Here is a 24,007-nt window from a genome sequence, read left to right on the forward strand (position 1 = left end):
AAGTACAACTCATTGACTGACAATCCACTTTAAGCTGTTTATTCTTTACAGCCTTTTTCTGTGTCTACATCATTGAATTCCCCTGACCTCCCTAAAAAAAACCCTCTGTTTTATTTTAGACTTGAAAAAATAACCTATAAGGCATAAGAAAAGTTTTTCATTAGCTGTTGAAGTTTCTCAGGCTACACATTTCAATTCTTTGACTATTTCTGCTAGACTCCGTATCCTGATATTGTTATATTATTGCTATATTGTACTCTCCCAAGTGCTTAGTGCAGTGCTTCAGACACAGTAAGCGCTCAATATACAATTGAATGAACATACCTTGGGGCAACTGGCTTTAACTGAAAGAGCACTGGTTGAGAGCTGTGGGCTCAGCGCTACTGAAGATATGAAACCTTGCTTGTGGATAATTGGATTCAGTGTTATTATGATTTTTGATAATCATACTTTATCTCTACCCATAAGGCTTCCTGGCTGGGAGGTTGGCAGTGATTTCCCTTTACCTGCTTCTCCCTTTCTTGTGAAACTAAGATGACTTATTTAATGTACATGATTTCCTCAAAGTTGGAGACTAAGGAAGGAACCAAGAGGTTATTCTCAAATCTTGGAAAAGGCTATTTTAACCTAAATAGTACCCATTTACATAAAAACATGAGAAATGGCATATATGGTCACACCAATTATCCACCTAGTTCAATTCTTTGTCTTCTGACCATAGTACTAAAGGATATTTAGCATGGCCCACTGAAAAGAATTATTGACTGGAAGTCAGAGGACTTGGGTTTTTAAAGCCAGCTTTGCTTGTTGTGTGACCTTGGGCAAGTCATTTGTACCTCTGTACCTCAGTTTCCCCATCTGTAAAATGGGAATTCATTACCTACTCTCCTACTTCGACTGTGAGTCCTGAGTGGGACAGGGTGCATGTCTGATTTGACTATTTCGTATTTACCCCAGCATTCTGTATAGTAACTGGGACATAGTAAGTACTTAATACCACAATTATGACTATTATTACTATCATTAAAGAAGAGTGTCCTATTTGGTTAGAGATTTTCTTCAAACATTTCACACTTTTCACTCTTAAAAAGCCAATTAATTTTCTCCCCTGAAGAGGGGGCAAGTGGGCTTTCTACAGGGTGGAAGAATATTTCAAAGACTCCATCCCCACTCTGGCGAGTAGCACACAATTTCATTTTTCTTTAGACACCATTCTATTGCTACTTTTAGGGCTCAGGTGTCAGTAAAGGGGACACAACTGGAAGTTTCTTGTCTCACCCACTCTCTTTGCTACTGTCCTTTTTCACCGGTAGGATCTAAGTTCAGGTCCAGGGAATATTTAAATGAACGGAGGATGGAGCTGAATGCGAGGAAGGAGGTATTTCATAGGAAATCTGGCAGCTAAAGGAATTCGGTTTCTAAAAATTTGTCAATCTCTTTTGCAGACTAAAACAAATCCTGGGTAAGATTAAATATACTCACCATCTGTGTATTGGAATTCCCTAACGTCTGTAATTCATATTGGATGGGCTGTCCATTCTGGTCTATTAGATGGAACTGCTCTGTCAGAAGAGATCGAGACTGAGACAACTGTGCTGGTGCGTTCTGGGATGGAAGGGAATTTTCTGCTACACGCACTGTGATGGGCAAAGCTGCCAGTGAATCATTCTGTCCAAATGATGGATCTCTGGAATCCATGCAGGGTAAGTGCTTCTGGAGAGGGAGAGAAAAAGAGGCAGGGGGTAGGGAGAGAGGGAAAGGGAGAGAGACTCCAACTCTTACTAAGATTTCTTATTGCGCTTCATATCTTCAAGAAATCTCAAAAACATAAATTAATTCTCTCTCCTCTCCCTTAGTGATACTCTGTTGGCGAGTTGGAGATTCGCATTTGATGGGTCCTTCAGTACCCCAACAACAGGTCAGATTTCATTATCACAGATTAGAAAGAAGTATACATCTTCTCCCTTACCCTGTCTCTAAAGAGATCTCTAAAGGAACAGCGATCTCAAAGAAATCTCCCTCTGCTTGCAAAATCCTAAGCCGCTACCTGGGCTACTGATTCCATCCCCTCTCACCTGTTAATAATGCTTAAGCACACTCTTTTTCCCTTCCCTGACCACTATCTTCAATCATATATTTTGTGTTAATGGCATTTGTTAAGCGCTTACTATGTGCCAGGCACGGTACTAAACGCTAGGGTAGGAACAAGCAAATCATGGTGAGCACAGTCCCTGTACCATGTGGGGCTCACAGTCTCAATCCCCATTTTACAGATGAGGGAACTGAATCACAGAGAAATAAAGTGACTTGCCCAAGGTCACATGGCAGACGAGTGGCAGAGCCAGGATTAGAACCCAGGACCTTCTGACTCCCAGGCCTGCACTCTCTCCACTATGCCATGCTGCTTTTCCCTCTGCCTTCAAATATATACATTTCTCTTCACTTTTTTTTTTTTTAAAAGCCTTCCCTGGACCCCACTGTAGGCTCCAATTATTGCCCCAATCTATCTCCTCCCATTCTTCTTAAACTTCCGTCTTGAGCCTCTTCAATCTCAGTGGAAGGAGCCTGGGCTTGGGAGTCAGAGGGCATGGGTTTGAATTCCGGCTCCGCCGCTTGTCAGCTGTGTGACTGTAGGCAAGTCACTTCACTTCTCTGTGCCTCAGTTACCTCATCTGTAAAATGGGGATGAAGACTGTGAGTGATTACCCTGTAACTCCCCCAGTGCTTAGAACAGTGCTCTGCACATAGTAAGCGCTTAACAAATGCTAACATTATTATTATTATTATTCTGCCTCATTTATTCCATTGAGCTTGCACTCACCAGAGGTCTCCAGCGACTTCCTTCTTGCCAAATCTAATGCTCTACCCTATCCTAATCCTCTTTGACATCTTGTTTGCCCTAGATGCTGTGGACTACTGCCTTACCCTAGAAATCTACTGACCCTTGGTTTTACTGACCATTCCCACCTGGCTTTCATCTTGCCTCTCCAGTTGCTCTTTGTCAGTCTCCTTCACTGGTTCTTCCTCTGTTTCTAGACCCCATTCGGGTTCCGCTTCTCTTCTCGTCGATCACTGGCTCCCTTGGGAAGCTCATCGGTTCCCATGGCTTCCACTGCCATCTCTATGCGAATATCTATTGATTCTACCTCACTCACCCTAACCTCCTAACAACCCACCAAGCTCATATTTCCTGTTACCTCCACATGGATGTCCCTCTGGCATATGAGGCTCAATATGTCCAAAACTGAACACTTTATTACTCCCGCCCCAAATCCTTTCTTACACCTAACTTCTCCATCAGAGCTGACAACATCATCATCCTCCTTGACCCTCAAGTCCAAACTTGACCATTATCCTTGATTCCTCCCTCTCTTTTAACTCTCATAGTCAGTCTGTAACTATATCTTGTTGGTTTCCCTTCAGGATGTTTGTTGAATCAGACCCTTCCTCTCCATCTAAATGGCCACCTTCCCAGTTCGGGCCGTTTGTCGTGTCCCACCGTGGCTGCTCTATCAGGCTTCTCGCTAGTCTGCCCACCTCCAGCCTCTTCCATCTTCAATCCAGACTGCATGCTATGCCCTTAACATTTTTCTACTGTGACATCCTACTCACATCATCAGTGTATATCTCTATAATTCTATTTATTTATATTGATGCGATTGATGCCTGTCTACTTGTTTTGTTTTGTTGTCTGTCTCCCCCCTTCTAGACCGGGAGCCTGTTGTCAGATAGGGATTGTCTCTATCTGTTCCCGAATTGTACCTTCCAAGCGCTTAGTACAGTGTTCTGCACACAGTAAGCGCTCAATAAATACAACTGAATGAATGAACTTCAATGGTTACCCATTCTTCTCTGCATCAAGTAGAAACTCCTAACCATTCCTTTAAGCCACTCCGTCAGCTCTCTTCCTCCTACTTATCCACTCCCAACTCCCTTAACCAGCACTCTTTGTTCCTCTCAAACCAACTTACTCGCAGTTCCTTGTTCTCACCTCTCCTGCCACAGATCTCTTTCACCCCTTTCAAATCCGCCTGATCACTGCTCTGCTGATCTTTCAAGTCCTTCAGAAACCCATTCTGGAATCACATCCCTCCAGGAGTTCTCTAATTAAGTTGTCTTTTCCCTGTGTCTTATCGCAATCCTACATCAATTATGCACTTAAGCACTCACCCCCTGTCATAGCCCTTCTGCATCCTTGACTAAATACACTATTTAAGCACTTACTCCTTTATGTCTGCCTTCCCAGCTATATGGTAAGCTCCTTGAAGGCCAGGATTATGTCTTCTAACTCTACTATACTCTCCTAAGTGCTAAGACCCATATTCTGCTCACAATACCCACTCAGTAAATACTACCGATTTTCTGACGACCAGCATTTCATTAACGCATGACAAAAGGCAGCTAACCTATACAGCTTCTTTTCCCTATTTTTCAATGATATTATTTGTATTTCTTATCTACTGGAAGCAACTCATTTTTCAGCAGTTTCAATTAATTCTCTTGCTACAAGTTTTAAAGGTTTTTTTTTAATTTTAAAAAAGCTTTGTCCTCAATCTGATTTACATAATCTTATTGTAAATGCAATTTATCAATCGTATTTATTGAGTGCTTACTATGTGCAGAGCATGTGCTAAGCACTTGGGAGAGTACAACAGAATTAGCAGATGTGTTCCCTACCCACAACGAGCTTCCACAGCCCCTTTTCTCTTGTGTAGGGTGTATAGAGTATTCAGGCCTCATTGTAACCGGGGTTATTGAACATTTTTACAATGAAATTATTACTCTTGAATAATCTCGACCTCCAATTTTTGTTTCCTATTTTTTGACAGATTGCAAGGGACAGAATTACCAGTGTAGATAATAATAATAATGATGGCATTTATGAAGTGCTTACTCTGTGCAAAGCACTGTTCTAAGTGCTGGAGAGGATACAAGGTGATCAGGTTGTCCCACGTGGGGCTCACAGTCTTAATGGCCATTTTACAGATGAGATAACTGAGGCACAGAGAAGTTATATATACAGGGTAGGACAAAATTAAGAAACTCCATTAGCTTTTTCATAAAACAATAACTTGCACTGCATTACACTTACCTCGCCAATGAATGTTAGACAACATTTAGACTTTTTCAAACAGGTTTACACTATTTTGAATTTGTGTACACACTTCAGTGTGTTTAAGGGCAACAGTTCTAAAAGAAAAAAAGAATGAAATGAATTCATTCATTCCTTCATTCAATAGTATTTATTGAGCGCTTACTATGTGCAGAGCACTGTACTAAGCGCTTGGTATGTACAAATGGGTAACAGATACAGTCCCTGCCCTTTGACGGGCTTACAGTCTAATTGATGAGGGAGGGCTCTTTGCCTTGGACCTCCCTGAATTAGACATAGCTCACTGCCAGAATTTCAGAGTTATATTTGGAAATTTGAATAAATTCTCCCTCTTTATGAAATGGAAAATATTATTCTTGATAGTATGCCAAAGAACACAAATTCATATTCAGCCCGTTTCCTGAATAAATATTAATGAACACATTTCTTAGCACAACCTAAAATCAGTTATAAATTGGAAAGAAAAAACACCTTTTTGTTCAGCATCTTCTTAAAGCAGCAGCAAACATCACCTACTCTGACATACTAATGCTTTTGGAATTTCTGGATCTTTCAGCCTTGTGTTTCTTTCATTAACCATTAGAAAAAAAGAGAAATCACTGCAGAACTATTACATTAGCCTTATGTAAGGGAAAGATAAGGGGAACAACCAGATGATCTTACATCCTGCCCTTTACGTGACTGTCAACATTCTGATATTTTGAAACAAGTGTCCAAAATAACATCCTGGAACAATTGATAATTATATGGTTTAAATATGTAGTAACTGAGAAAAGTATTATTCCATATTTTTAAAAAAACTTTGACTTTTTAAAATTAATAAAATATTACACTTTCATTAAAAAATTTAATTTATGAACCTCCCAAAGTTTTTTCTCATGTTGCAATTTCAGTGTTAAAATTAACCAAAAAGAGGCAGAGTAAAAACCATTACCTACTGATTCACAAAGTATTGGAAAAAAGGGAGTTTATCAATATAGCCCACCTGAAACACCTGATCATCCGCTTCTGATTCTTCTGCGTTAGAACAGTTTCTAAAAAATTACCATGTTGTTTCAGGCTGACCTCATGGTCAGCTCCATTTTCTTCATTCCATGGCTCCCTACAAAACCCCAAATACTTGATTAATTACAATTTTAATCAGTTCTCATTTAACATGGCTCTTGCGTTCTTGAAGAATCCGGCATTGAGGAGAAATCCCATTTCTCCCGCTGTACCCGACATGGTGTATTCGCCTAACTATTTCTTCCGACCCTGAATAGTGTTCTATTCAAACCGGCATGGGTTACTGGAAGAACAGCCTCTAAATCCTCAACGGCATCTTAGCCAAAATGCTCAGTGAAAGCATGTGTTATGGCAAAACTGACTGGGCAATAAAAGCTTTGCCAAGAGGTGGGAGAGGTCAGTGAGTCAAAATGCCCAGTTAACTACTAATGAGGACGGTGGTATTTGTTAAGCACTTACTATGTGCCAAGCATATATTGAGGGCTGAGAGAGGTACAAGGTAATCGGGTTGGACACAGCCCCTAACCCACAAGGCATTCACAATCTAAGCAGAAGGGACAACCGGTATTGAAGCCCCATTTTATAGATGGGGAATCTGCAGCTCAGAGAAGGTAAGAGTCTCATCCACGGTCACACAGCAGGCAAGTGACAGAGCTGTGATTAGAACCCAGGTCCTCAGCCTCCCAGGCCTATGCTCCTTCCACTAAGCCTTGTTGCTTCTCAGATCAGGTATAGCAAACCAAACAGAGCGCTAGCCCAAACAAATGTTTGCTATTCAGATCAGATTGAGAAGCAGCGTGGCGCAGTGGAAAGAGCACGGGCTTTGGAGTCAGGGCTCATGAGTTCGAATCCCAGCTCTGCCACTTGTCAGCTGTGTGACTGTGGGCAAGTCACTTAACTTCTCTGTGCCTCAGTTCCCTCATCTGTAAAATGGGGATTAAGACTGTGAGCCCCATGTGGGACAACCTGATTCCCCTGTGTCTACCCCAGCGCTTAGAACAGTGCTCTGCACATAGTAAGTGCTTAACAAATACCAACATTATTACATTATTATTAGATCATCAGAGCACCTCTCGGCTTGCCTACCTCACACTACCCAAGACTTCCGAGGTGCACTTATGAGAAGCAGCGTGGCTTAGTGGAAAGAGCCCGGGCTTGGGAGGTAGAGGTTGTGGGTTCTAATCCCGGCTCTGCCACCTGTCGCTGTGTGACCTTGGGCAAGTTACTTAACTTCTCTGTGCCTCAGTTACCTCATCTGTAAAAGTGGGGATTAAAAAAAAATACTGTGAGCCCCACATGGGACAATCTGATTAGCCTGTATCTACCCCAGTGCTTAGAACAGTGCTTGGCACATACTAAGCGCTTAATAAATATCACCATTATTATTATTGTTATTATTATTAGATATATTCAGGGAAATGAGATGTTAGTCTTCTCCCTAACACTGGGAGGTTGGGGAGGAGAAGAAGCTCTAATGCTTCCTGACCAACATAGCTACCAGCAGGAGTGACCAGGAGTGACCAGTAATGACCAGTAATCTGTTGCCGATTTGTACATTCCAAGCGCTTAGTACAGGTGCTCTGCACATAGTAAGCGCTCAATAAATACTATTGAATAAATGAATGAATAATGATGGTTACTGGAGCTTTCTAGCTGGCAAGGTGCCACAGAACAAAGCTTTTACGTGTGTTTTGGGACTGTATGAAAAGTAACTATTCACCCATCAATCAAGCTATTAATATCATTACTTCTACTTACTAGATGAGGAAATGACTAGACTTGCCCCAAGCTATAGAATGAGTGACTGGCAGAGAAAAGGCTGGAATCGAAGAGTTTACTTCAGGCAGTACTGGTCCTCTGAATTTCCCTGTTGCTTGGGAGAGATATTACCTTGTGAAATGAACTCTTTAGAAGTTTTACAGACAACAGGGATAAAATGCCGGTCCTCCCCACATCTTAGTCTGCGAGTCCCCTGTGGCCTGGGACTACAACCCACCTAATTATCTTATCTCGACTTCCCAATTAAGTGCTCTTTTCCCCAGCTCATTCTCCCTTCCGCATTATCCATGCACTTCAATCCGTGACCTTTGGACATTTGATATTCACCCCACTCCCAGCCCCACAGTACTTACATATATAGCTTTAAATTATATATTATAAATTACTCATTTATTCATATTTCTGTCTCCCCTCTAGACTGTATGCTCGTTTGGTAATAATAATAATAATAATAATGTTGGTATTTGTTAAGCGCTTACTATGTGCCGAGCACTGTTCTAAGCGCTGGGGTAGACACAGGGGAATCAGATTGTCCCGCGTGGGACTCACAGTCTTAATCCCCATTTTACAGATGAGGGAACTGAGGCACAGAGAAGTTAAGTGACTTGCCCACAGTCACACAGCTGACAAGTGGCAGAGCTGGGATTCGAACTCATGACCTCTGACTCCAAAGCCAATGCTCTTTTCACTGAGCCACGCTGCTTCTCTATGTGTTCCCACACACACATGTGTTCCCACACATTCCCAAATGTGTTTGGGGCAAGGGAACACATCTGCTAAATTTGACGTACTTTCCAAAGCACTTAGTACAGTGCTCTACACATATTAAGTGCTCAATAAATACAATTGATTGATACTGCAGAGGTTGGCACATATTAATTGCTTAAAGCCACATTTAATGTTATTAACATTCACCACCCACAAAAGAACAAGAGACAGAGAAACACAGAGAAAACACCGCAGAGGAGTAGAAAGCTCAAGGACGATAGCAGGAAATAGGAAATATTAGAAGGAAAACGGACAAGAAAAGTTAACAGTAATGATGATATATTTCAGCAACTTAGATAACCAGAAAGGAATATAGAAAATAACAAAATAAATGATGACAAAGCCATCGGTTTCCAGAACAGCAAAAAACTAAAAGCTAAAAAAAAAAAACTAAGGCCCAAATGAAAACTTCAATAAAGCCAACTACATGAAGGGTTTTGTGTGTGTCTGAGTGTTGGGGGTGGTGGAGGCGAGTGTTGTGGGGGAGAGGGCTTGATTAGCAACTGCTCATCTGGAAATAGAAACTGAATTAAGATCGGCACTTCATTAAATTACCAAACTATACAGGATATTTGAGGTAGTGTGCCAGAAATGCCAGTCATGAAGAGCATTAGCTGACACGCTAATCCTAACAATTCCACAAAAGACTTAGTGTACCATAGAGTTCTACATCCGAAGAAACGACTACCCAAAATCTAGACAATGAAGAAATTGTCTCCCGGTGTCCAACACTTTAAAGGAAATATCTGAAATAAACTTGAGAAAGGTAAAGAACATCTGAAACCCTCACCAGGAAAATTTTGAAGGGCTGTTAGAGGCCACTGATTAATTTACTCTGAAACACCTAGACGCATGCAAATATGGAAACTTGGATTTAGGTTTCCTGGGAAGACTACGATGATGCCACGACCAACTGAAAATGCAGGACAAATCCATTTTGCAAATTGAAATTAAACACTGGCTGCCATCAATGGATCAATATTAATTGGACTGGCCATCGTTCTAGAAATAACGTGAAAGCCTAGTGGAAGTTTGTGCGTATGAAACCCTAAGATTAAAACTCAGGAGCATTCTGAAAGAATTTCATCTTGACTTTTAAAAACATAAGCTCTAGCCCTCAAAATGTTGACTAAGTTCTGTTAATAATAAATTGCTTGGGGTCAGAAATTATGTATGTTAATTCTATTGTATTCCCCCAGGCACATAGTAAAGTGACAAACACTGTAGGTTTGTAATAAACACTATTGATTGATATGACTTTATTTAAACCTGTTATATCTTTGGAAAAAATTGATCTGGACTGAAGGTTTTATTTGTAAATTAGGTTGAGATGTGTAGTAGAAGTAATTCTCATTTCTCCACTGCAATTTCTAAAGGGCAGTGTACATTCCTTCAGGTAGGGACTGTCACCCAATTCTTCTGTATCATATTCTCCCAAGAGTTTAGTACAATGCTCTACACACAATAAGCGCTCAATAAATACCCTTCATTAATTGATTGGTTTAAAGAAACCCCCCTCTTGCCTAAGAAAATATATTTTTTAAGTGAGCAAATTATCATAAATACATTTGAAGCATAACCGATAGAAAATGTTTTTCTTTAATTGGTAGTGAGATTAGAGATCTATTAAAATACATTTTCATACAGTCAACTTGGAATGTTTTTCTCAATATTCACCTTAAAACACTGGGGAATTTAGGCAATGAAGGCAGCTGTTCTAATAACCATTCTCCAGTTAAAACAGAAAAACAGGTTTCAGCAAAGTTACTGCTCAAAGCTAAGGGCTTTCTTGAAGTTCTCAGTATCATCCCTGAACTTCTATAAAACTGAACTAATTGAGAACCTCAAAAAGCAGACTACATCGGTAGACAGGTAGTGTGGGCTAGTGGAAAGACAGTGGGCCTGGGAGTCAGAGGACCTAGCGATAATAAATAATCATGGTATTTAAGCATCTACTATGTGCCAAGCACTACGCTAAGTGCTGGAGTAGATACATGTTAATCAGGTTGGACACAGTCCCCGTCCCACATGGGACTCACAGTCTTACTCTCATCTGTAAAATGGCCCAGGGAAGTGAAGTGACTCACCCAAGGTCACCCAGCAGACATATGGCAGAACCAGGATTAGAACCCAGGTCCTTCTGACTCCCAGGCCTATGCTCTATCACACTGCTTAGCAGACCTGAGCTCTAATCCAAGCTCTGCCAGTCGCCTGTTGTGTGACCTTGGGCAAGACACTTTACTTCTTTGTGCCTCAGTTCCTTATCTGTAAAATCAGAGAAGCAGCGTGGCTCAGTGGAAAGAGCATGGGCTTTGGAGTCAGGGCTCATGAGTTTGAATCCCAGCTCTGCCACTTGTCGGCTGTGTGACTGTGGGCAAGTCACTTAACTTCTCTGTGCCTCAGTTCCCTCATCTGCAAAATGGGGATTAAGACTGTGAGCCCCACGTGGGACAACCTGATTCCCCTATGTCTACCCCAGCGCTTAGAACAGTGCTCGGCACATAGTAAGCGCTTAACAAATACCAACATTATTATTATTATTATTAAAATAGGGATTCAATACCTGTTCTCACTCCTACTTAAACTGTGACTCTCTTGTGGGACAGGTACTCTGTCCAGCCTCTCATTACCTTGTACCTACCCCAGGGCTTAGAACAGGGCTTTTCACATAGTAAGCACTTAAATACCATTTAAAAAGCCCCTTTAAAGGTTATAACAAAAGTAGCCTAGCAAGTGCTTAGTAAGGAGAATGAACCAAATTGAAAAAAAAAGATTTAAATATATGCATTGTTTTTCACATCACAAGTTAAGCTTTAATGTTCCTCTGTTTTTTCTTTGCCCCAGTGTTTTTTGTTGTTGTTGTTCTCTGAAAGGTAAAATTCAAAGAGATTTTCTCACACATGGACAAGGGTTCCTTCCTTCTCCCTTGTTCACTCCTTTCTTTCAGTCATTTGCCTGCAGGCTCTTCAGGCCATTCTGGTCTTTCTCCAACAATAGCTTGCACAATCTTCTTAAATTTATGTAATATATTTGGGGACAAAAATAAAAACACCTGATTTGCTCATTAGCCCTAATGACTACTAAATAGCCATCCCTAGCATAGTACCTTTAGGAGCCAGCAAGACAGATATCAATAAATTATATTGATTTATATATTTATATCTTTATATATTTTGATGATGTATATAAATATAATTATATATTTATATAAAAGAGGGGCCCTCTTTTCCCCCCTTTCCCTCTGCTCCTCTCCCTCTCCTTTCCCTCCCCTCAGCACTGTGCTCGTTCACTCAACTGTATATATTTTCACTACCCTATTTATTTTGTTAATGAGATGTACTTTACCTTTATTCTATTTATCGCTATTGTTTTAATGAGATGTTCATCCCTTTGATTCTACTTATTGCTATCGTTTTTGTCTGTCTCCCCCGATTAGACTGTAAGGCCGTCTATGGGCAGGGACTGTATCTGTTACCAATTAGTACATTCCAAGCACTTAGTATAGTGCTCTGCATATAGTAAATGCTCAATAAATACTATTGAATGAATGAATGAATAAATTATACCTTCACAAGAATATTCATTCTAATGCTGGTCTCCAACTGGTTATTGCTTTCACCCAAGGGAATGACCCCCGTTTCTATACTCAGAATGATATATCAGTGGCACTTATTGTGTGCCTTGGGGTAGAGCACTGTATTAAACACTTTGGACAGTATTATAAAATGAGCACACAAGATTCCTGCCCTTAAGGATCTCATAGATTAGGGAAATAAATTATAGAGAGGAGATAATATTATAAAGGCACGCTCATAAGTGCCAAGGACGTTGGGGCGAGGAGGTGGTGTGAGTATCCAAGTGCTTCAGTGGCACAGAAGTGCTGAATTGGCAGTGTGAAGAACTTTGTGGGCAGGGATCAAGTCTGCCGACTCTATAGAATTGTACTCTCCTCGGTGTTTAGTGTAGTGCTCAAACACCACTGATACAGAATGGTGTAATGAGAAATTAATTGAGGAGGGTCTTCGTGTATCAGAAAAGTGTATATTTCGTTTTTTTCAGCACATGGAAAGGTGCTGAAATTTTCAAATCTTTGGAAATTAGAATTAGCTGCAGTGCAGATTTTTCCTACCAATTAGATAATTTGATTCTTCAATTTAATTTTCCTGTGAATAAAAGACACACAGTATGATCATATCCCTTAAACACGTTGCTATTTGCCCCATCCCCAGAGCACTTCTGTATATGTTATTACACTCTATTGCTTCCCTTGTCTAATTTTAGTGTCTGTCTCCCCACTAGATTTTAAGATCCTTGAGGGCAGGGATCGTGTCTTCCAACTCTACTGTATTCTCTCAACGGCTTAATACATTGCTCAGCGTAAAGGAAGCACTCAAATACCACTGAGTAGTAGGCTTAAGGAAGAAAACTGCCCAATAAATTTCACGGTGACAACGTTAAGGTCAATCATGTCAAATTAATTCCTGTAAAGAAGCAGCCTGGCTTAGTGGAAAGCCCAGGCATGGGAGTCAGAGGTCATGGGTTTGATTCCCGGCTCTGCCACTTGTCAGCTGTGTGACTGTGGACAAGTCACTTAACTCTTCTGTGCCTCAGTTACCTCATCTGAAAAATGGGGATTAAGACTGTGAGCCTCACATGGGACAACCTGATTACGCTGTATCTATAACAGTGCTCTGTACATAGTAAGTGCTTAACAAATACCAACATTATTATTATTATTATACTAAGTGGTAGATGGCTTGAATTTTTTATAGCTTAATGGCATGAAAAGGTATCTAAAACACAATTTCTCAGCAACTGGGTTTCCATTGTTTTTGCTCTTTTTTCATTTCTGTTTCCAGCTCCTTTCTTCATTCCTCTTCTACCTTTAGTATTTCATACTTTATTTTTGCCACCCCTCGGTCATGGCTTCCAATCTCAGCCTTTGTCCCCTGTGGATTTGGGATCGACAGATCAATTCCAGATCATTTCCCCCTTGGCCTCGGTTTCCAGGCAGGCCGTGACCTCAGCGGGGAATGAAATCCCTTGGGAGGGGCCGCCACGACGGAGGGCTGCTTCTCAGCACCGCTTTGTAGTGAGCACTTTGGGCCAAGCCATGAAGACGGCCTCTTCTCAGCGTGGCTCAGCGGAAAGAGCCCGGGCTTGGGAGTCAGAGGTCATGGGTATGAATCCCGGCTCTGCCACTTGTCAGCTGTGTGACTATGGGCATGTCACTTCACTTCTCTGGGCCTCAGTTCCCTTATCTGTAAAATGGGGATTAACTTTGAGCCTCATGTGGGACACCTGATGACCCTGAATCTACTCCGGCGCTTAGAACAGTGCTCTGCACATAGTAAACACTTAACAAATACCAACATTATTATTATTATTATTCTCTCCAAGGATCAGCTGGCTAGTGGGAGCGTGGAAGCGTGGATGCAGGCCAGGCTGTCTGTCCCCACTTCTACTGTTCATTTATTCAGTCATATTTATTGAGCGCTTACTGTGTGCGGAGCACTGTACTGAGTTACAACTGACCCACCCCCGTCCACAATGAGTTTGCAGTCTAGAGGGGGAGACAGACATTAGTGTAAGTAAATAAATGAGAGATTATGGCCAGAAGTGGTGTGGGGCTGGGACGGGGGCTGAATAAAGTGAGTCCGTTGTTGGGCAGGGATCGTCTCTATCTGTTGCCGAATTGTACATTCCAAGCGCTTAGTACAGTGCACACAAGAAGCGCTCAATAATACGATTCAAGGAATGACTAAAGGGAATAAGTCACGGCAACGCAGAAGGGTGTGGGAGAAGAGCAAAGTAGGGCTTCGTCAGGGAAGGCGTTTTGCCATCTGTCCCCCCCTTAGTTTGGCTCTGCCCTGGCTTTGAGGGGCTACTGATGCTAGGGGACATCATTCATTCAATAGTATTTATTGAGCTCTTACTATGTGCAGAGCGCTGTACTAAGCGCTTGGAATGTACAATTCGGCAACAGATAGAGACAATCCCTGCCCATTGAAGGGCTCATCAATCCTATTTAGAATCACATTTATTTATATTAGAAGTGGCATGGCGTAGCGGATAGAGCATGGGCTTGGGAGTCAGGTCATGGATTCTAATCCGAGCCCTGCCACCTGTCTGCTGTGTGACCTTAAGCAAGTCCTTCATTTCTCTGGGCCTCAGTAACCTCATCTGTAAAATGGGGATTGAGACTGTGAGCCCCACATGGGACAGGGACTGCGTCCAACCCAATTTGCTCGTATCCACCCCAGCGCTTAGTACAGTGCCTGACATACAGTAAGTGCTTAATAAATACCATAATTATTATTATTATATTTATGGAGGGTTTACTGTGTGCAAAGCACTGTACCGAGGGCTTGGAAGAGTACAGTTCAGTAGAGTTGGTAGATATATCCCTGCCCACAGTGAGTTTACAGTGTAGAAGGGGAAAGAAATTAGTAGAGATAATTTATAAATATAAATTAGTATTTTGGTTTTTGTTAAGCGCTTATTGTGTGTCCCGAGCACTGTACTAAACTAGATATAAGATTTATCAGGTCGGACACTTTCCCTCTCCCTAAGTAGGAGGAAAACAGGTATTGAAACAAGTAATTAATCCCCATTTTACAGATGAGGAAACTGAGGTTGCTAGGCATTTCTCTGGGATTTCTGGGGCTTCCCTGCCCTCAGTCCCCTTGTATCAAGAATAATAATAATAACCTTGGCATTTGTTAAGTGCTTACTATGTGCAAAGCACTGTTCTAAGGGCTGGAGGAGATATAAGGTCCTAGAATCCCCTGGGGAGCGGCTCCTGGCGCCTGGGGTACCTGCAGTCCAGAGGCAGAGCTCGGCTGCCAGCAGATGGGAGAGAGAGGTGGCCTCTGCCTGACTATTGACCTGAGAGAGATCATGTGGGTGACTGCATGTGAATATCCATGTGAGCATGAGAGAGTGTGTGTGTACGTGCATGAATGCAAATTAGTGTGCGGATGTTACTTTGAAAGCGTGTGTCTGTGTGTCTGTCCATTTCTTTTCTGGGCCACTGCCCCTGCTTCCACAAAATCCATTAATAAAGATAGTTCTGTTCACCATTATCATTTCCCTTTGTTCTAATCATGATGCACTAAACTGCTAATCATTTTACACATTGATTAGTTATCTGCAGCATTTAAGTTGGACCCCCTACAATAGTAATAATAATAATAATAATGTAATAATAATAATGCTGGTATTTGTCAAGAGCTTACTATGCGCTGGGGTAGATACAGGGTAATCAGGTTGTCCCACGTGAGGCTCACAGTCTTACAGAGGTCACCCATGACCTCTGACTCCCAAGCCCGGGCTCTTTCCACTGAGCCACGCAATATCAGTTCTATGTACTGACGTCTTCCACTGATGTAAAAAATTGGGTATTGTCTGTAACAATCACACTATTTTCTCTGATGAAAGGGTTTCTTCCATATAACTTTAAAAACTAAGGTAGTTAGTTGAAGGAGCTACTTCCTGAGCTAAGTAGGACTTATAGAATATCACAATGCCTTGCTTTTTCTACTGACATGGAATATACCATTTAACACCTGTTTTATCACCCCCAAAAGCAAAATGAAACAATATAAAAGATTTGATCATTCTCAAATTTTCAATTTGTCATTTTATATCAAACTGCCTTACTTGTCTGTTAAAATATGGGGGACCTTGTCTCCTTGCTCCATTGACTTCCAATTAATCTTATTTTGAATAACAGCGCATAAACCAACTTCCAGCCTCCTCCAGCCTTTGTGCCTTAAAAAAGAAAAGAATCAATGCAAGCCAAGTTATTCAGAGAGTGTTTCCTTGGTCTCTTGAGTTTTGGAGAAATGAGCTTTAATTGAATTGGTCCAAAACGGACGACAGGCCACAGTAGCGAGGTATAATTAATCTTCGAATGGTGAACAATCTAAAAGTGGAAGCTTCCCTTTTCTCCTCTACAGTGGACGTGGGAAGGGGTCTACTTTGACCCTTCTATCTTCCCGGTTCAAATTTAATTTTTTAAATGCCAAAAATATCAATTTCTCTAGTCCACCTCCATTGAGTTGTTTTCAATGACTGTCTCGACAATACAACTAACAAAAGTAGTTCCTGGCACTGAAAGATGATTCCAAATGGCCACCCAATTCCACAGAATCACTGACCTTCATTGAGGCCAACTGTCCGGAGGCGATGGAAGTAATCGCCCATGAGATTCCAGCTGTGAAGACTAAGTCACTGCTTGCACCCCTCATTTGGGATGGAATCCCAGCCCCACTATCTCAATCCATCAGGGCTCCCACACAGGCTGGAGAGCTTCCAAACAAGGCTAATGAGATCCAGAATTGGGACTTTGGGATCCATTAACTCTTCAAAGCCAGTCCCCATTTCCAACCTCCATTTTACTGTTTCCCCCCACAAATCCCTTCTCACTTCCACACACTCAAATGAAGAAGTTGGCCTCTCTGGATCTTGCCCTTTGTCATTTCTATATTTCTCCTACTTCTCCATTTTATTCCAATATCTTGATTATTTTGCATCTAGGCAAAACATATTTATATCGTGGGAATAGAGCGACAAATAACATTTCTGAACATTACTCCTGCCACCGTTAAGTTTGGGGTTTTCTGGGGATGTCCGTGCCTTCGCTACGTTGTTGAACCTTTTTTCAAAAAGTACACCCAGTTCTCCTATAATGAAAGGGTTGCTTTCTTGCTAATCCTCCAGTTAAAAAAAGCAACAACCTCTTGTTGTAGAACTCACCTGTCCTGATACCATGGACATGCACAAAAGCGGAACAAATTCAGGTAGGCTTGTGTTTTCAGCCAAACATTCCCTATCAGAGTTTTAGCCAAAATGCATAGTGAAAACATGCCTTATGGCATAACTGTGTGAATTGACATAACACAGCTGTGTGGAACGTAAGTAGACTATGGATTTTTGGAGTTAAAAAAAAAAGGAAATTGGAGATGATTTTATTTCCTTAAAATTAGAGTTAAAATTGGGTTTTTAGTTTTATTGTATGATTCACATACAATCCTATCTCCAGTCCCAATATTTCTTTGATAATATCACTACCGTCTGGTGTACGCAAACATAACTGGCTAAATGAACTCGACATCACATTCACTTGTTAGCACAAATGGCATTAATGCAAGCTTGTTTATACTACTTATCAGCCTTCAGCATCAATCCAAAATTAAACAATATCCATATCTTAATTTTGAAGTAATATTTTTTTTTACTGGACTGGGAAAGATGACATTCACTCAGGGGGAAAAAAACCTGACCACCGGTAAGGGCTCTTCAAATACCTGATTATTTACAGCGTGAGAAGGGAATTCCCTCAGAAAACAAAACCAACAAAAAAAGGACTTTTTACAAGTGAATGAAGCTTCTGGACATCATGATCCAAAGTGCTTGCATATTCCATTGATGGAATGTGGTGATATTAGGGATTCATCAAATGAATACCTTAAACGGATTCAGTCAACTGTGACATAATTAAAATGGGTTAGCAAATTCACCTAAATCCACTGTGGCCATTGGTATCATAAAAAAAAAAAATTCCAGGTTTAGCTAGTAGACAAAAAAGTGATTTGGAGGTAGTTATTGGGTTGGAGCAGATTAAAACCCAATAAAGTTTTTGCTCACTACCCTCTAGTCTGTAAACTCTTTGCGGGCATGGAACACATCTAATCAACTCTATTTTATTGTTCTCTTTCATCCCTCAGGAATTAATCATATTTATTGAGTGCTTATTATGTACTGAGCACTTGGGAGGGTACAATACCAAAAAATTGGCAGACACGTTCACTGATGACCACCAGTTTACAGGCTGGAGCCCTCAATTATTTTTTGAGGTATTTGTTAGGCGTTTACTACGTGCCAGACACTGTACTAAGAGCTGGGGTGGATACAAGCTAATCAGGTTGGAGATCGTCTCCGTCAGTGCTTAGAACAGTGCTTGGCACATAAGTAAGCGCTTAACAAATACCATCATTATTATTATTAACCCCATGGGGCTCATAATCTTAATCCCCATTTTACAGATGAGGTAACTGAGGCACAGAGAAGTTAAGTGACTTGCCCAAGGTCAAAGAGGTAAATACAATTGATTGATTATCCTGTCTCCCTGTAATGGTGAAATGGAATATGTTCTTAGCACAAACTTCAGACTATTCAGCCCTCCTGCCCGACACAGAAATTTAATCAAGCCCCAGGCCTCTCCCTGAGTGTGCTCCCTGAGCCGTTTGATCTATTTGTAAAAAATGGTATTTGCTAAGCGCTTATTACACGCTAGGCACTGTTCTAAGCACTGGGGTAGAGACAAGATGATATGTTTGGAGACAGTCTCTGCCCCACATGATGCTCAGGCTTAATTCCCTTTTTATAGATGACGTAGCTGAGGCCCAGGGAAGTCAAGTGAGTTGCCTGAGGTCGCATGGCAGACAAGTGATAGGGGAAGGATTGGAACCCAGATCCCGTGACTCCCAGCCCCGTGATCTGTCCACACTCCTTCTCAGAGCAGCCCGCCAGGCCTGGGGAAACAAATAGACTTGCTCTGCTGACCCTCCTTCCCCTCTGGGTGATAACAATAATTATAATACTAATGATGGTATTTGTTGAGTGCTTATTAAATGCCAAGCACTAAGTGCTGGGGTAGATCCAAACTACTCCTGTTGGACACCGCCCCGTCCCACACACGGCTCCCACTCAATCCCCATTTTCCAGAGGAGGAAACTGAGCCCCAGAGAAGTGAAACGACTTGGCCAAGGTCACCCAGCAGATGAGGGGCGGAGCTGGGATTAGAACCCATTTGCTCTCTTAGGCCCGGGCCCTTGCCCCTAAGCCATGAGCAAAGCGAGGGCTGTATTGGACGCTCCCGAGGGCTTGGGCCCATGCCCTGCACATCAAAAGCGCTCAATAGATACCGTTGACTAATAATAATAATGTTGGTATTGGTTAAGCGCTTACTATGTGCCAAGCACTGTTCTAAACACTGAGGTGGTTATAAGGCAATCAGGTTGTCCCACGTGGGGCTCACTGCCTTCACCCCCATTTTACATATGATGGAACTGAGGCTCAGAAAATAATAATTGTATTTGTTAAACGCTATGTGCCAAGCACTGTTCTAAGCACTGGGGTAGATACAAGGTCATCAGGTTGTCCCACATAGGGCTTACAGTCTTCATCCCCATTTTACAGATGAGGTAACTGAGGCACAGAGAAAAATAATAAAAATAATAACGATGGTATTTTTTAAGCACTTACTACGTGCCAAGCACAGTTCCAAGCACTGAGGGCGATAGAAGGCAATCGGGTTGTCCCAGGTGGGGCTCAAAGTCTTCACCCTCATTTTAATAATAATAATGTTGGTATTTGTTAAGCGCTTACTATGTTTTAAACGCTGGGATAGATACAGGGCAATCAGGTTGTCCCACATGAGGCTCACGGTTAATCCCCATTTTCCAGATGAGGCAACTGAGGCCCAGAGAAGTGAAGCGACTTCCCCACAGTCACCCAGCTGACAAGCGGCGGAGGCGGGATTAGAACCCAGGACCTCTGACTGTCAAACCAGGGCTCTTTCCACTAGGCCATACTGCTTCTGATGGATTCTTCTCCAGTTCATCACCCAAATCCCCCACCCACCCCCCTACACCAACCCCCCAGGCAGACCAAGGGGGCTGTGGATGGAAAAGCCTGTCGTTGGACAGGGATTGTCTCTGTTGCCGAATTGTACATTCCAAGCGCTCAGTCCAGTGCTCTGCACATAGTAAGCGCTCAATCAATATGATGGGATGAATGAAAGCAAAGCCCCCACCCTCTGGGAGGACCTGGGGCTTTGGGTGGGGGGCAAGAAGAGGCCCAAGGTTGTGGGGCAGGGATGGTCTCCAACTGTTGCCGAATTGTGCTTTCCCAAGTGCTCAGTCCATTCATTCATTCAATCGCATTTATTAAGCGCTTACTAGGTGCAGAGCACTGTCCTAAGCGCTTGGAATGGACCACTGGGCAACAGTTAGAGACCATCCCTGCTCAGTGATGGGCTCACAGTCTAAACGGGGGAGACAGACAGCAGAGCAAAAACAAAGACATCATCATCAAGATAAATAGAATCAAGAGGTTGGACACCTTATTAACAAAATAAATAGGGTAATAAATAATATATAGAAATGAGCACAGGGCTGAGGGGAGGGGAAGGGGGAAGAGCAGAGGGAGGGAAGGGGGAGCAGAGGGAAAGGGGGCTCAGTTTGGGAAGGCCTCTTGGAGGTGAGCTCTCAGTAGGGCAGTGTTCTGCATTCATTCATTCAATCGTCTTTATTGAGCGCTTACTATGTGCAGAGCACTGTACTAAGCGCTTGGAATGGACAATTCGGCAACAGATAGAGACCATCCCTGCCCAATGACGGGCTCACAGTCTAATCAGGAGAGACGGATGGACAAAAACAAGACAACATCATCACGGTAAAAAGAATCAAGGGGATGTACACCTCATTAGCAAAATAAATACGGTAATAAAATCGTCTTTATTGAGCACTTACTATAATAATAATAATGTTGGTATTTGTTAAGCGCTTACTATGTGACTGTGGGCAAGTCACTTCACTTCTCTGTGCCTCAGTTACCTCATCTGTAAAATGGGGATTAAGACTGTGAGCCTCACATGGGGCAACCTGATTATCCTGTATCTACCCCAGTGCTTAGAACAGTGCTCTGCACATAGTAAGTGCTTAACAAATATCAACATTATTATTATGTGCAGAGCACTGTTCTAAGCACTGGGGAAGATACAGGGTATTGAGGTTGTCCCCCGTGAGGGTCACAATCTTAATCCCCATTTTACAGATGAGGTCACTGAGGCCCAGAGAAGTGAAGTGACTTGCCCACAGTCAGCCAGCTGACAAGTGGCAGAGGCGGGACTCGAACCCATGACCTCTGACTCCCAAGCCCGGGCTCTTTCCTCTGAGCCAGGCTGCTCTACTCTGTGCAGAGCACTGGACTAAGCGCTTGGAATGGTCAATTGGGCAACAGATAGAGACAGTCCCTGCCCATTGACGGGCTCACAGTCTAATCGGGGGAGACAGACGGACAAAAACAAGACAACTTAATCAAGGGGATGTAAACCCCATTAACAAAATAAATAGAGTAATAAAATCGTCTTTATTGAGCGCTTACTATGTGCAGAGCACTGGACTAAGCGCTTGGAATGGTCAATTGGGCAACAGATAGAGACCATCCCTGCCCAGTGACGGGCTCACGGTCTAATCTGGGAACACAGACAGCAAAACAAAAACAAGACATCATCATCACGATAAATAGAACCAAGGGGATGGACACCTCATTAACAGAATATTAAATAGGGTAATAAAATCGTCTTTATTGAGCGCTTACTCTGTGCAAAGCACTGGATTAAACGCTTGGAATGGTCAATTGGGCAACAGATAGAGGCCATCCCTGCCCAATGACGGGCTCACAGTCTAAACGGGGGAGACAGACGGACAAAAACAAGACAACATAATCAAGGGGATGGACGCCGCATCAACAAAATAAATAGGGTAATAAAATCGTCTTTATTGAGCGCTTACTATGTGCAGAGCACTGGACTAAGCGCTTGGAATGGTCAATTGGGCAGCAGATACAGTCCTTGCTCAATGACGGGCTCACAGGCTAAACGGGGGGCGACAGAAAGACAAAAACAAGACCACAAAGTCACGATAAATAGAATCAAGGGGATGGACAACTCATTAACAAAATTAATCGGGTGATAAAATCGTCTTTATTGAGCGCTTACTACGTGCAGAGCACTGGTCTAAGCGCTTGGAATGGACAATTGGGCAACAGAGAGAGACCATCCCTGGCCGATGAGGGGCTCGCAGTCTAATCTGCAGGCTGTAAGCGCTCAATAAGTGGGACCGAATGAAAGTTGGGGGGGGGGAGGCAGAGGGGGAGAGGGCGGGGCCGGCGCTGAGGCGATGGGAGGCCGAGGGGGAGGCCATGGGGGAGGCCGTGAGGGAGGCCGTGAGGGAGGCCCAGGGCCGGGCCGAGGCGGGGAGGGGGGAGGGGGGAGGGGACGGGACGGGACAAAATTCAAAACGAGTCTACTCAACCTCGTCTTGGCTCCGCGGCACCGCTATGGAGACCGGCGCACTGCGCAGGCGCCGGCGCCGCGGCAGGACCCCCGCCGGCCGCCGTAGACCCAGCCGGAAGTAGCTGCGGCCGACTTAGTGGAGGGGGGCCCCCGATCTGGGCGTCCGCCATTCATTCATTCATTCATTCATTCATTCATTCATTCATCCATCCATCCATCCATCCATCCATCCATCCATCCAGTCGTATAATAATCATAAATAATAAATTAGTTTAAAAAAGATAATAAAATGATGCTGCCGCATGGCTCAGTGGTAAGGGCCCAGGCTTGGGAGTCAGAGGTCATGGGTTCGAATCGCTGCTCTGCCGCTTGCCAGCTGTGTGACTTTGGGCAAGTCACTTCACTGGGCCTCAGTGACCTCATCTGTAAAATGGGGATTAAAACTGTGAGCCCCATGTGGGACATCCTGATCACTTGGTATCACCCTAGCGCTTAGAATAGTGCTTTGCACACAGTAAGCGCTTAACAAATACCACCATTAGTATTATGAGAAGCATCGTGGCTCAGTGGAAAGAGGCTGGGCTTGGGAGTCAGAGGTCAAGGGTTCGAATCCCACCTCTGCCACTTGGCAGCTGTGTGACCTCAGGTGAATCACTTCACTTCTCTGTGCCTCAGTTACCTCATGTGTAAAATGGGGATGAAGACTGTGAGCCTCATGTGGGATAACTTGATTACCCTGTATCTACCCCAGCGCTTAGAACAGTGCTCTGCACATAATCACTTAACAAATACCAACATTATTATTATTATTCTTATTATGCTGGCTTTTCTGAAGTGCTTAACAAACTGTAAGCCCGTCGTTGGGCAGGGATTGTCTCTATCTGTTGCCAAATTGGACATTCCAAGTGCTTATAATAATGTTGGTATTTGTTAAGCGCTTACTATGTGCAGAGCACTGTTCTAAGCGCTGGGGGAGATACAGGGTCATCAGGTTGTCCCCCGTGGGGCTCACAATCTTAATGCCCATTTTACAGATGAGATCACTGAGGCACAGAGAAGTTAAGTGACTCGCCCACAGTCACACAGCTGACAAGTGGTTAGTACAGTGCTCTGCACTCAGTAAGCGCTCAATCTATAGGATTGAATGAATGAATGAAGGAACAGTGCTTAGGGCAGAGTAAGTGCTTACCAAATACCATCATTATCTAGACTGTGAGCCCGTTGTTGGGTAGGGATGGTCTCTATTTGTTCCCCAA

The 24,007-nt window shown here is 42.9% G+C and overlaps 1 protein-coding gene across 5 annotated transcripts in view; it reads right to left on the minus strand.

Annotated features, from left to right (window-relative positions):
* CARF (calcium responsive transcription factor) overlaps positions 1-22,824 on the minus strand; it is a 59,080-nt gene extending 36,256 nt beyond the window's left edge. For 3 of the 5 annotated variants that reach the window (XM_039912525.1, XM_039912526.1, XM_029069207.1), the window contains exons 1-4: positions 22,771-22,824; positions 6,099-6,215; positions 5,093-5,190; positions 1,483-1,713 (exon numbers count right to left, since the gene is read on the minus strand). In XM_039912525.1, the coding sequence (XP_039768459.1) occupies positions 1,483-1,698 (216 nt within the window). In that variant the 5' untranslated portion in view covers positions 1,699-1,713; positions 5,093-5,190; positions 6,099-6,215; positions 22,771-22,824. Of the gene's footprint in view, positions 1-1,482; positions 1,714-5,092; positions 5,191-6,098; positions 6,216-16,327; positions 16,435-22,770 lie in introns of those variants that run through there. The other 2 variants (XM_039912524.1, XM_029069206.2) reach the window with 2 other exon arrangements.
* Between the last annotated feature and the right edge of the window lie 1,183 nt (positions 22,825-24,007).

Source organism: Ornithorhynchus anatinus, chromosome 7, assembly GCF_004115215.2.
Source record: "Ornithorhynchus anatinus isolate Pmale09 chromosome 7, mOrnAna1.pri.v4, whole genome shotgun sequence".
Classification (NCBI taxonomy): domain Eukaryota; kingdom Metazoa; phylum Chordata; class Mammalia; order Monotremata; family Ornithorhynchidae; genus Ornithorhynchus; species Ornithorhynchus anatinus.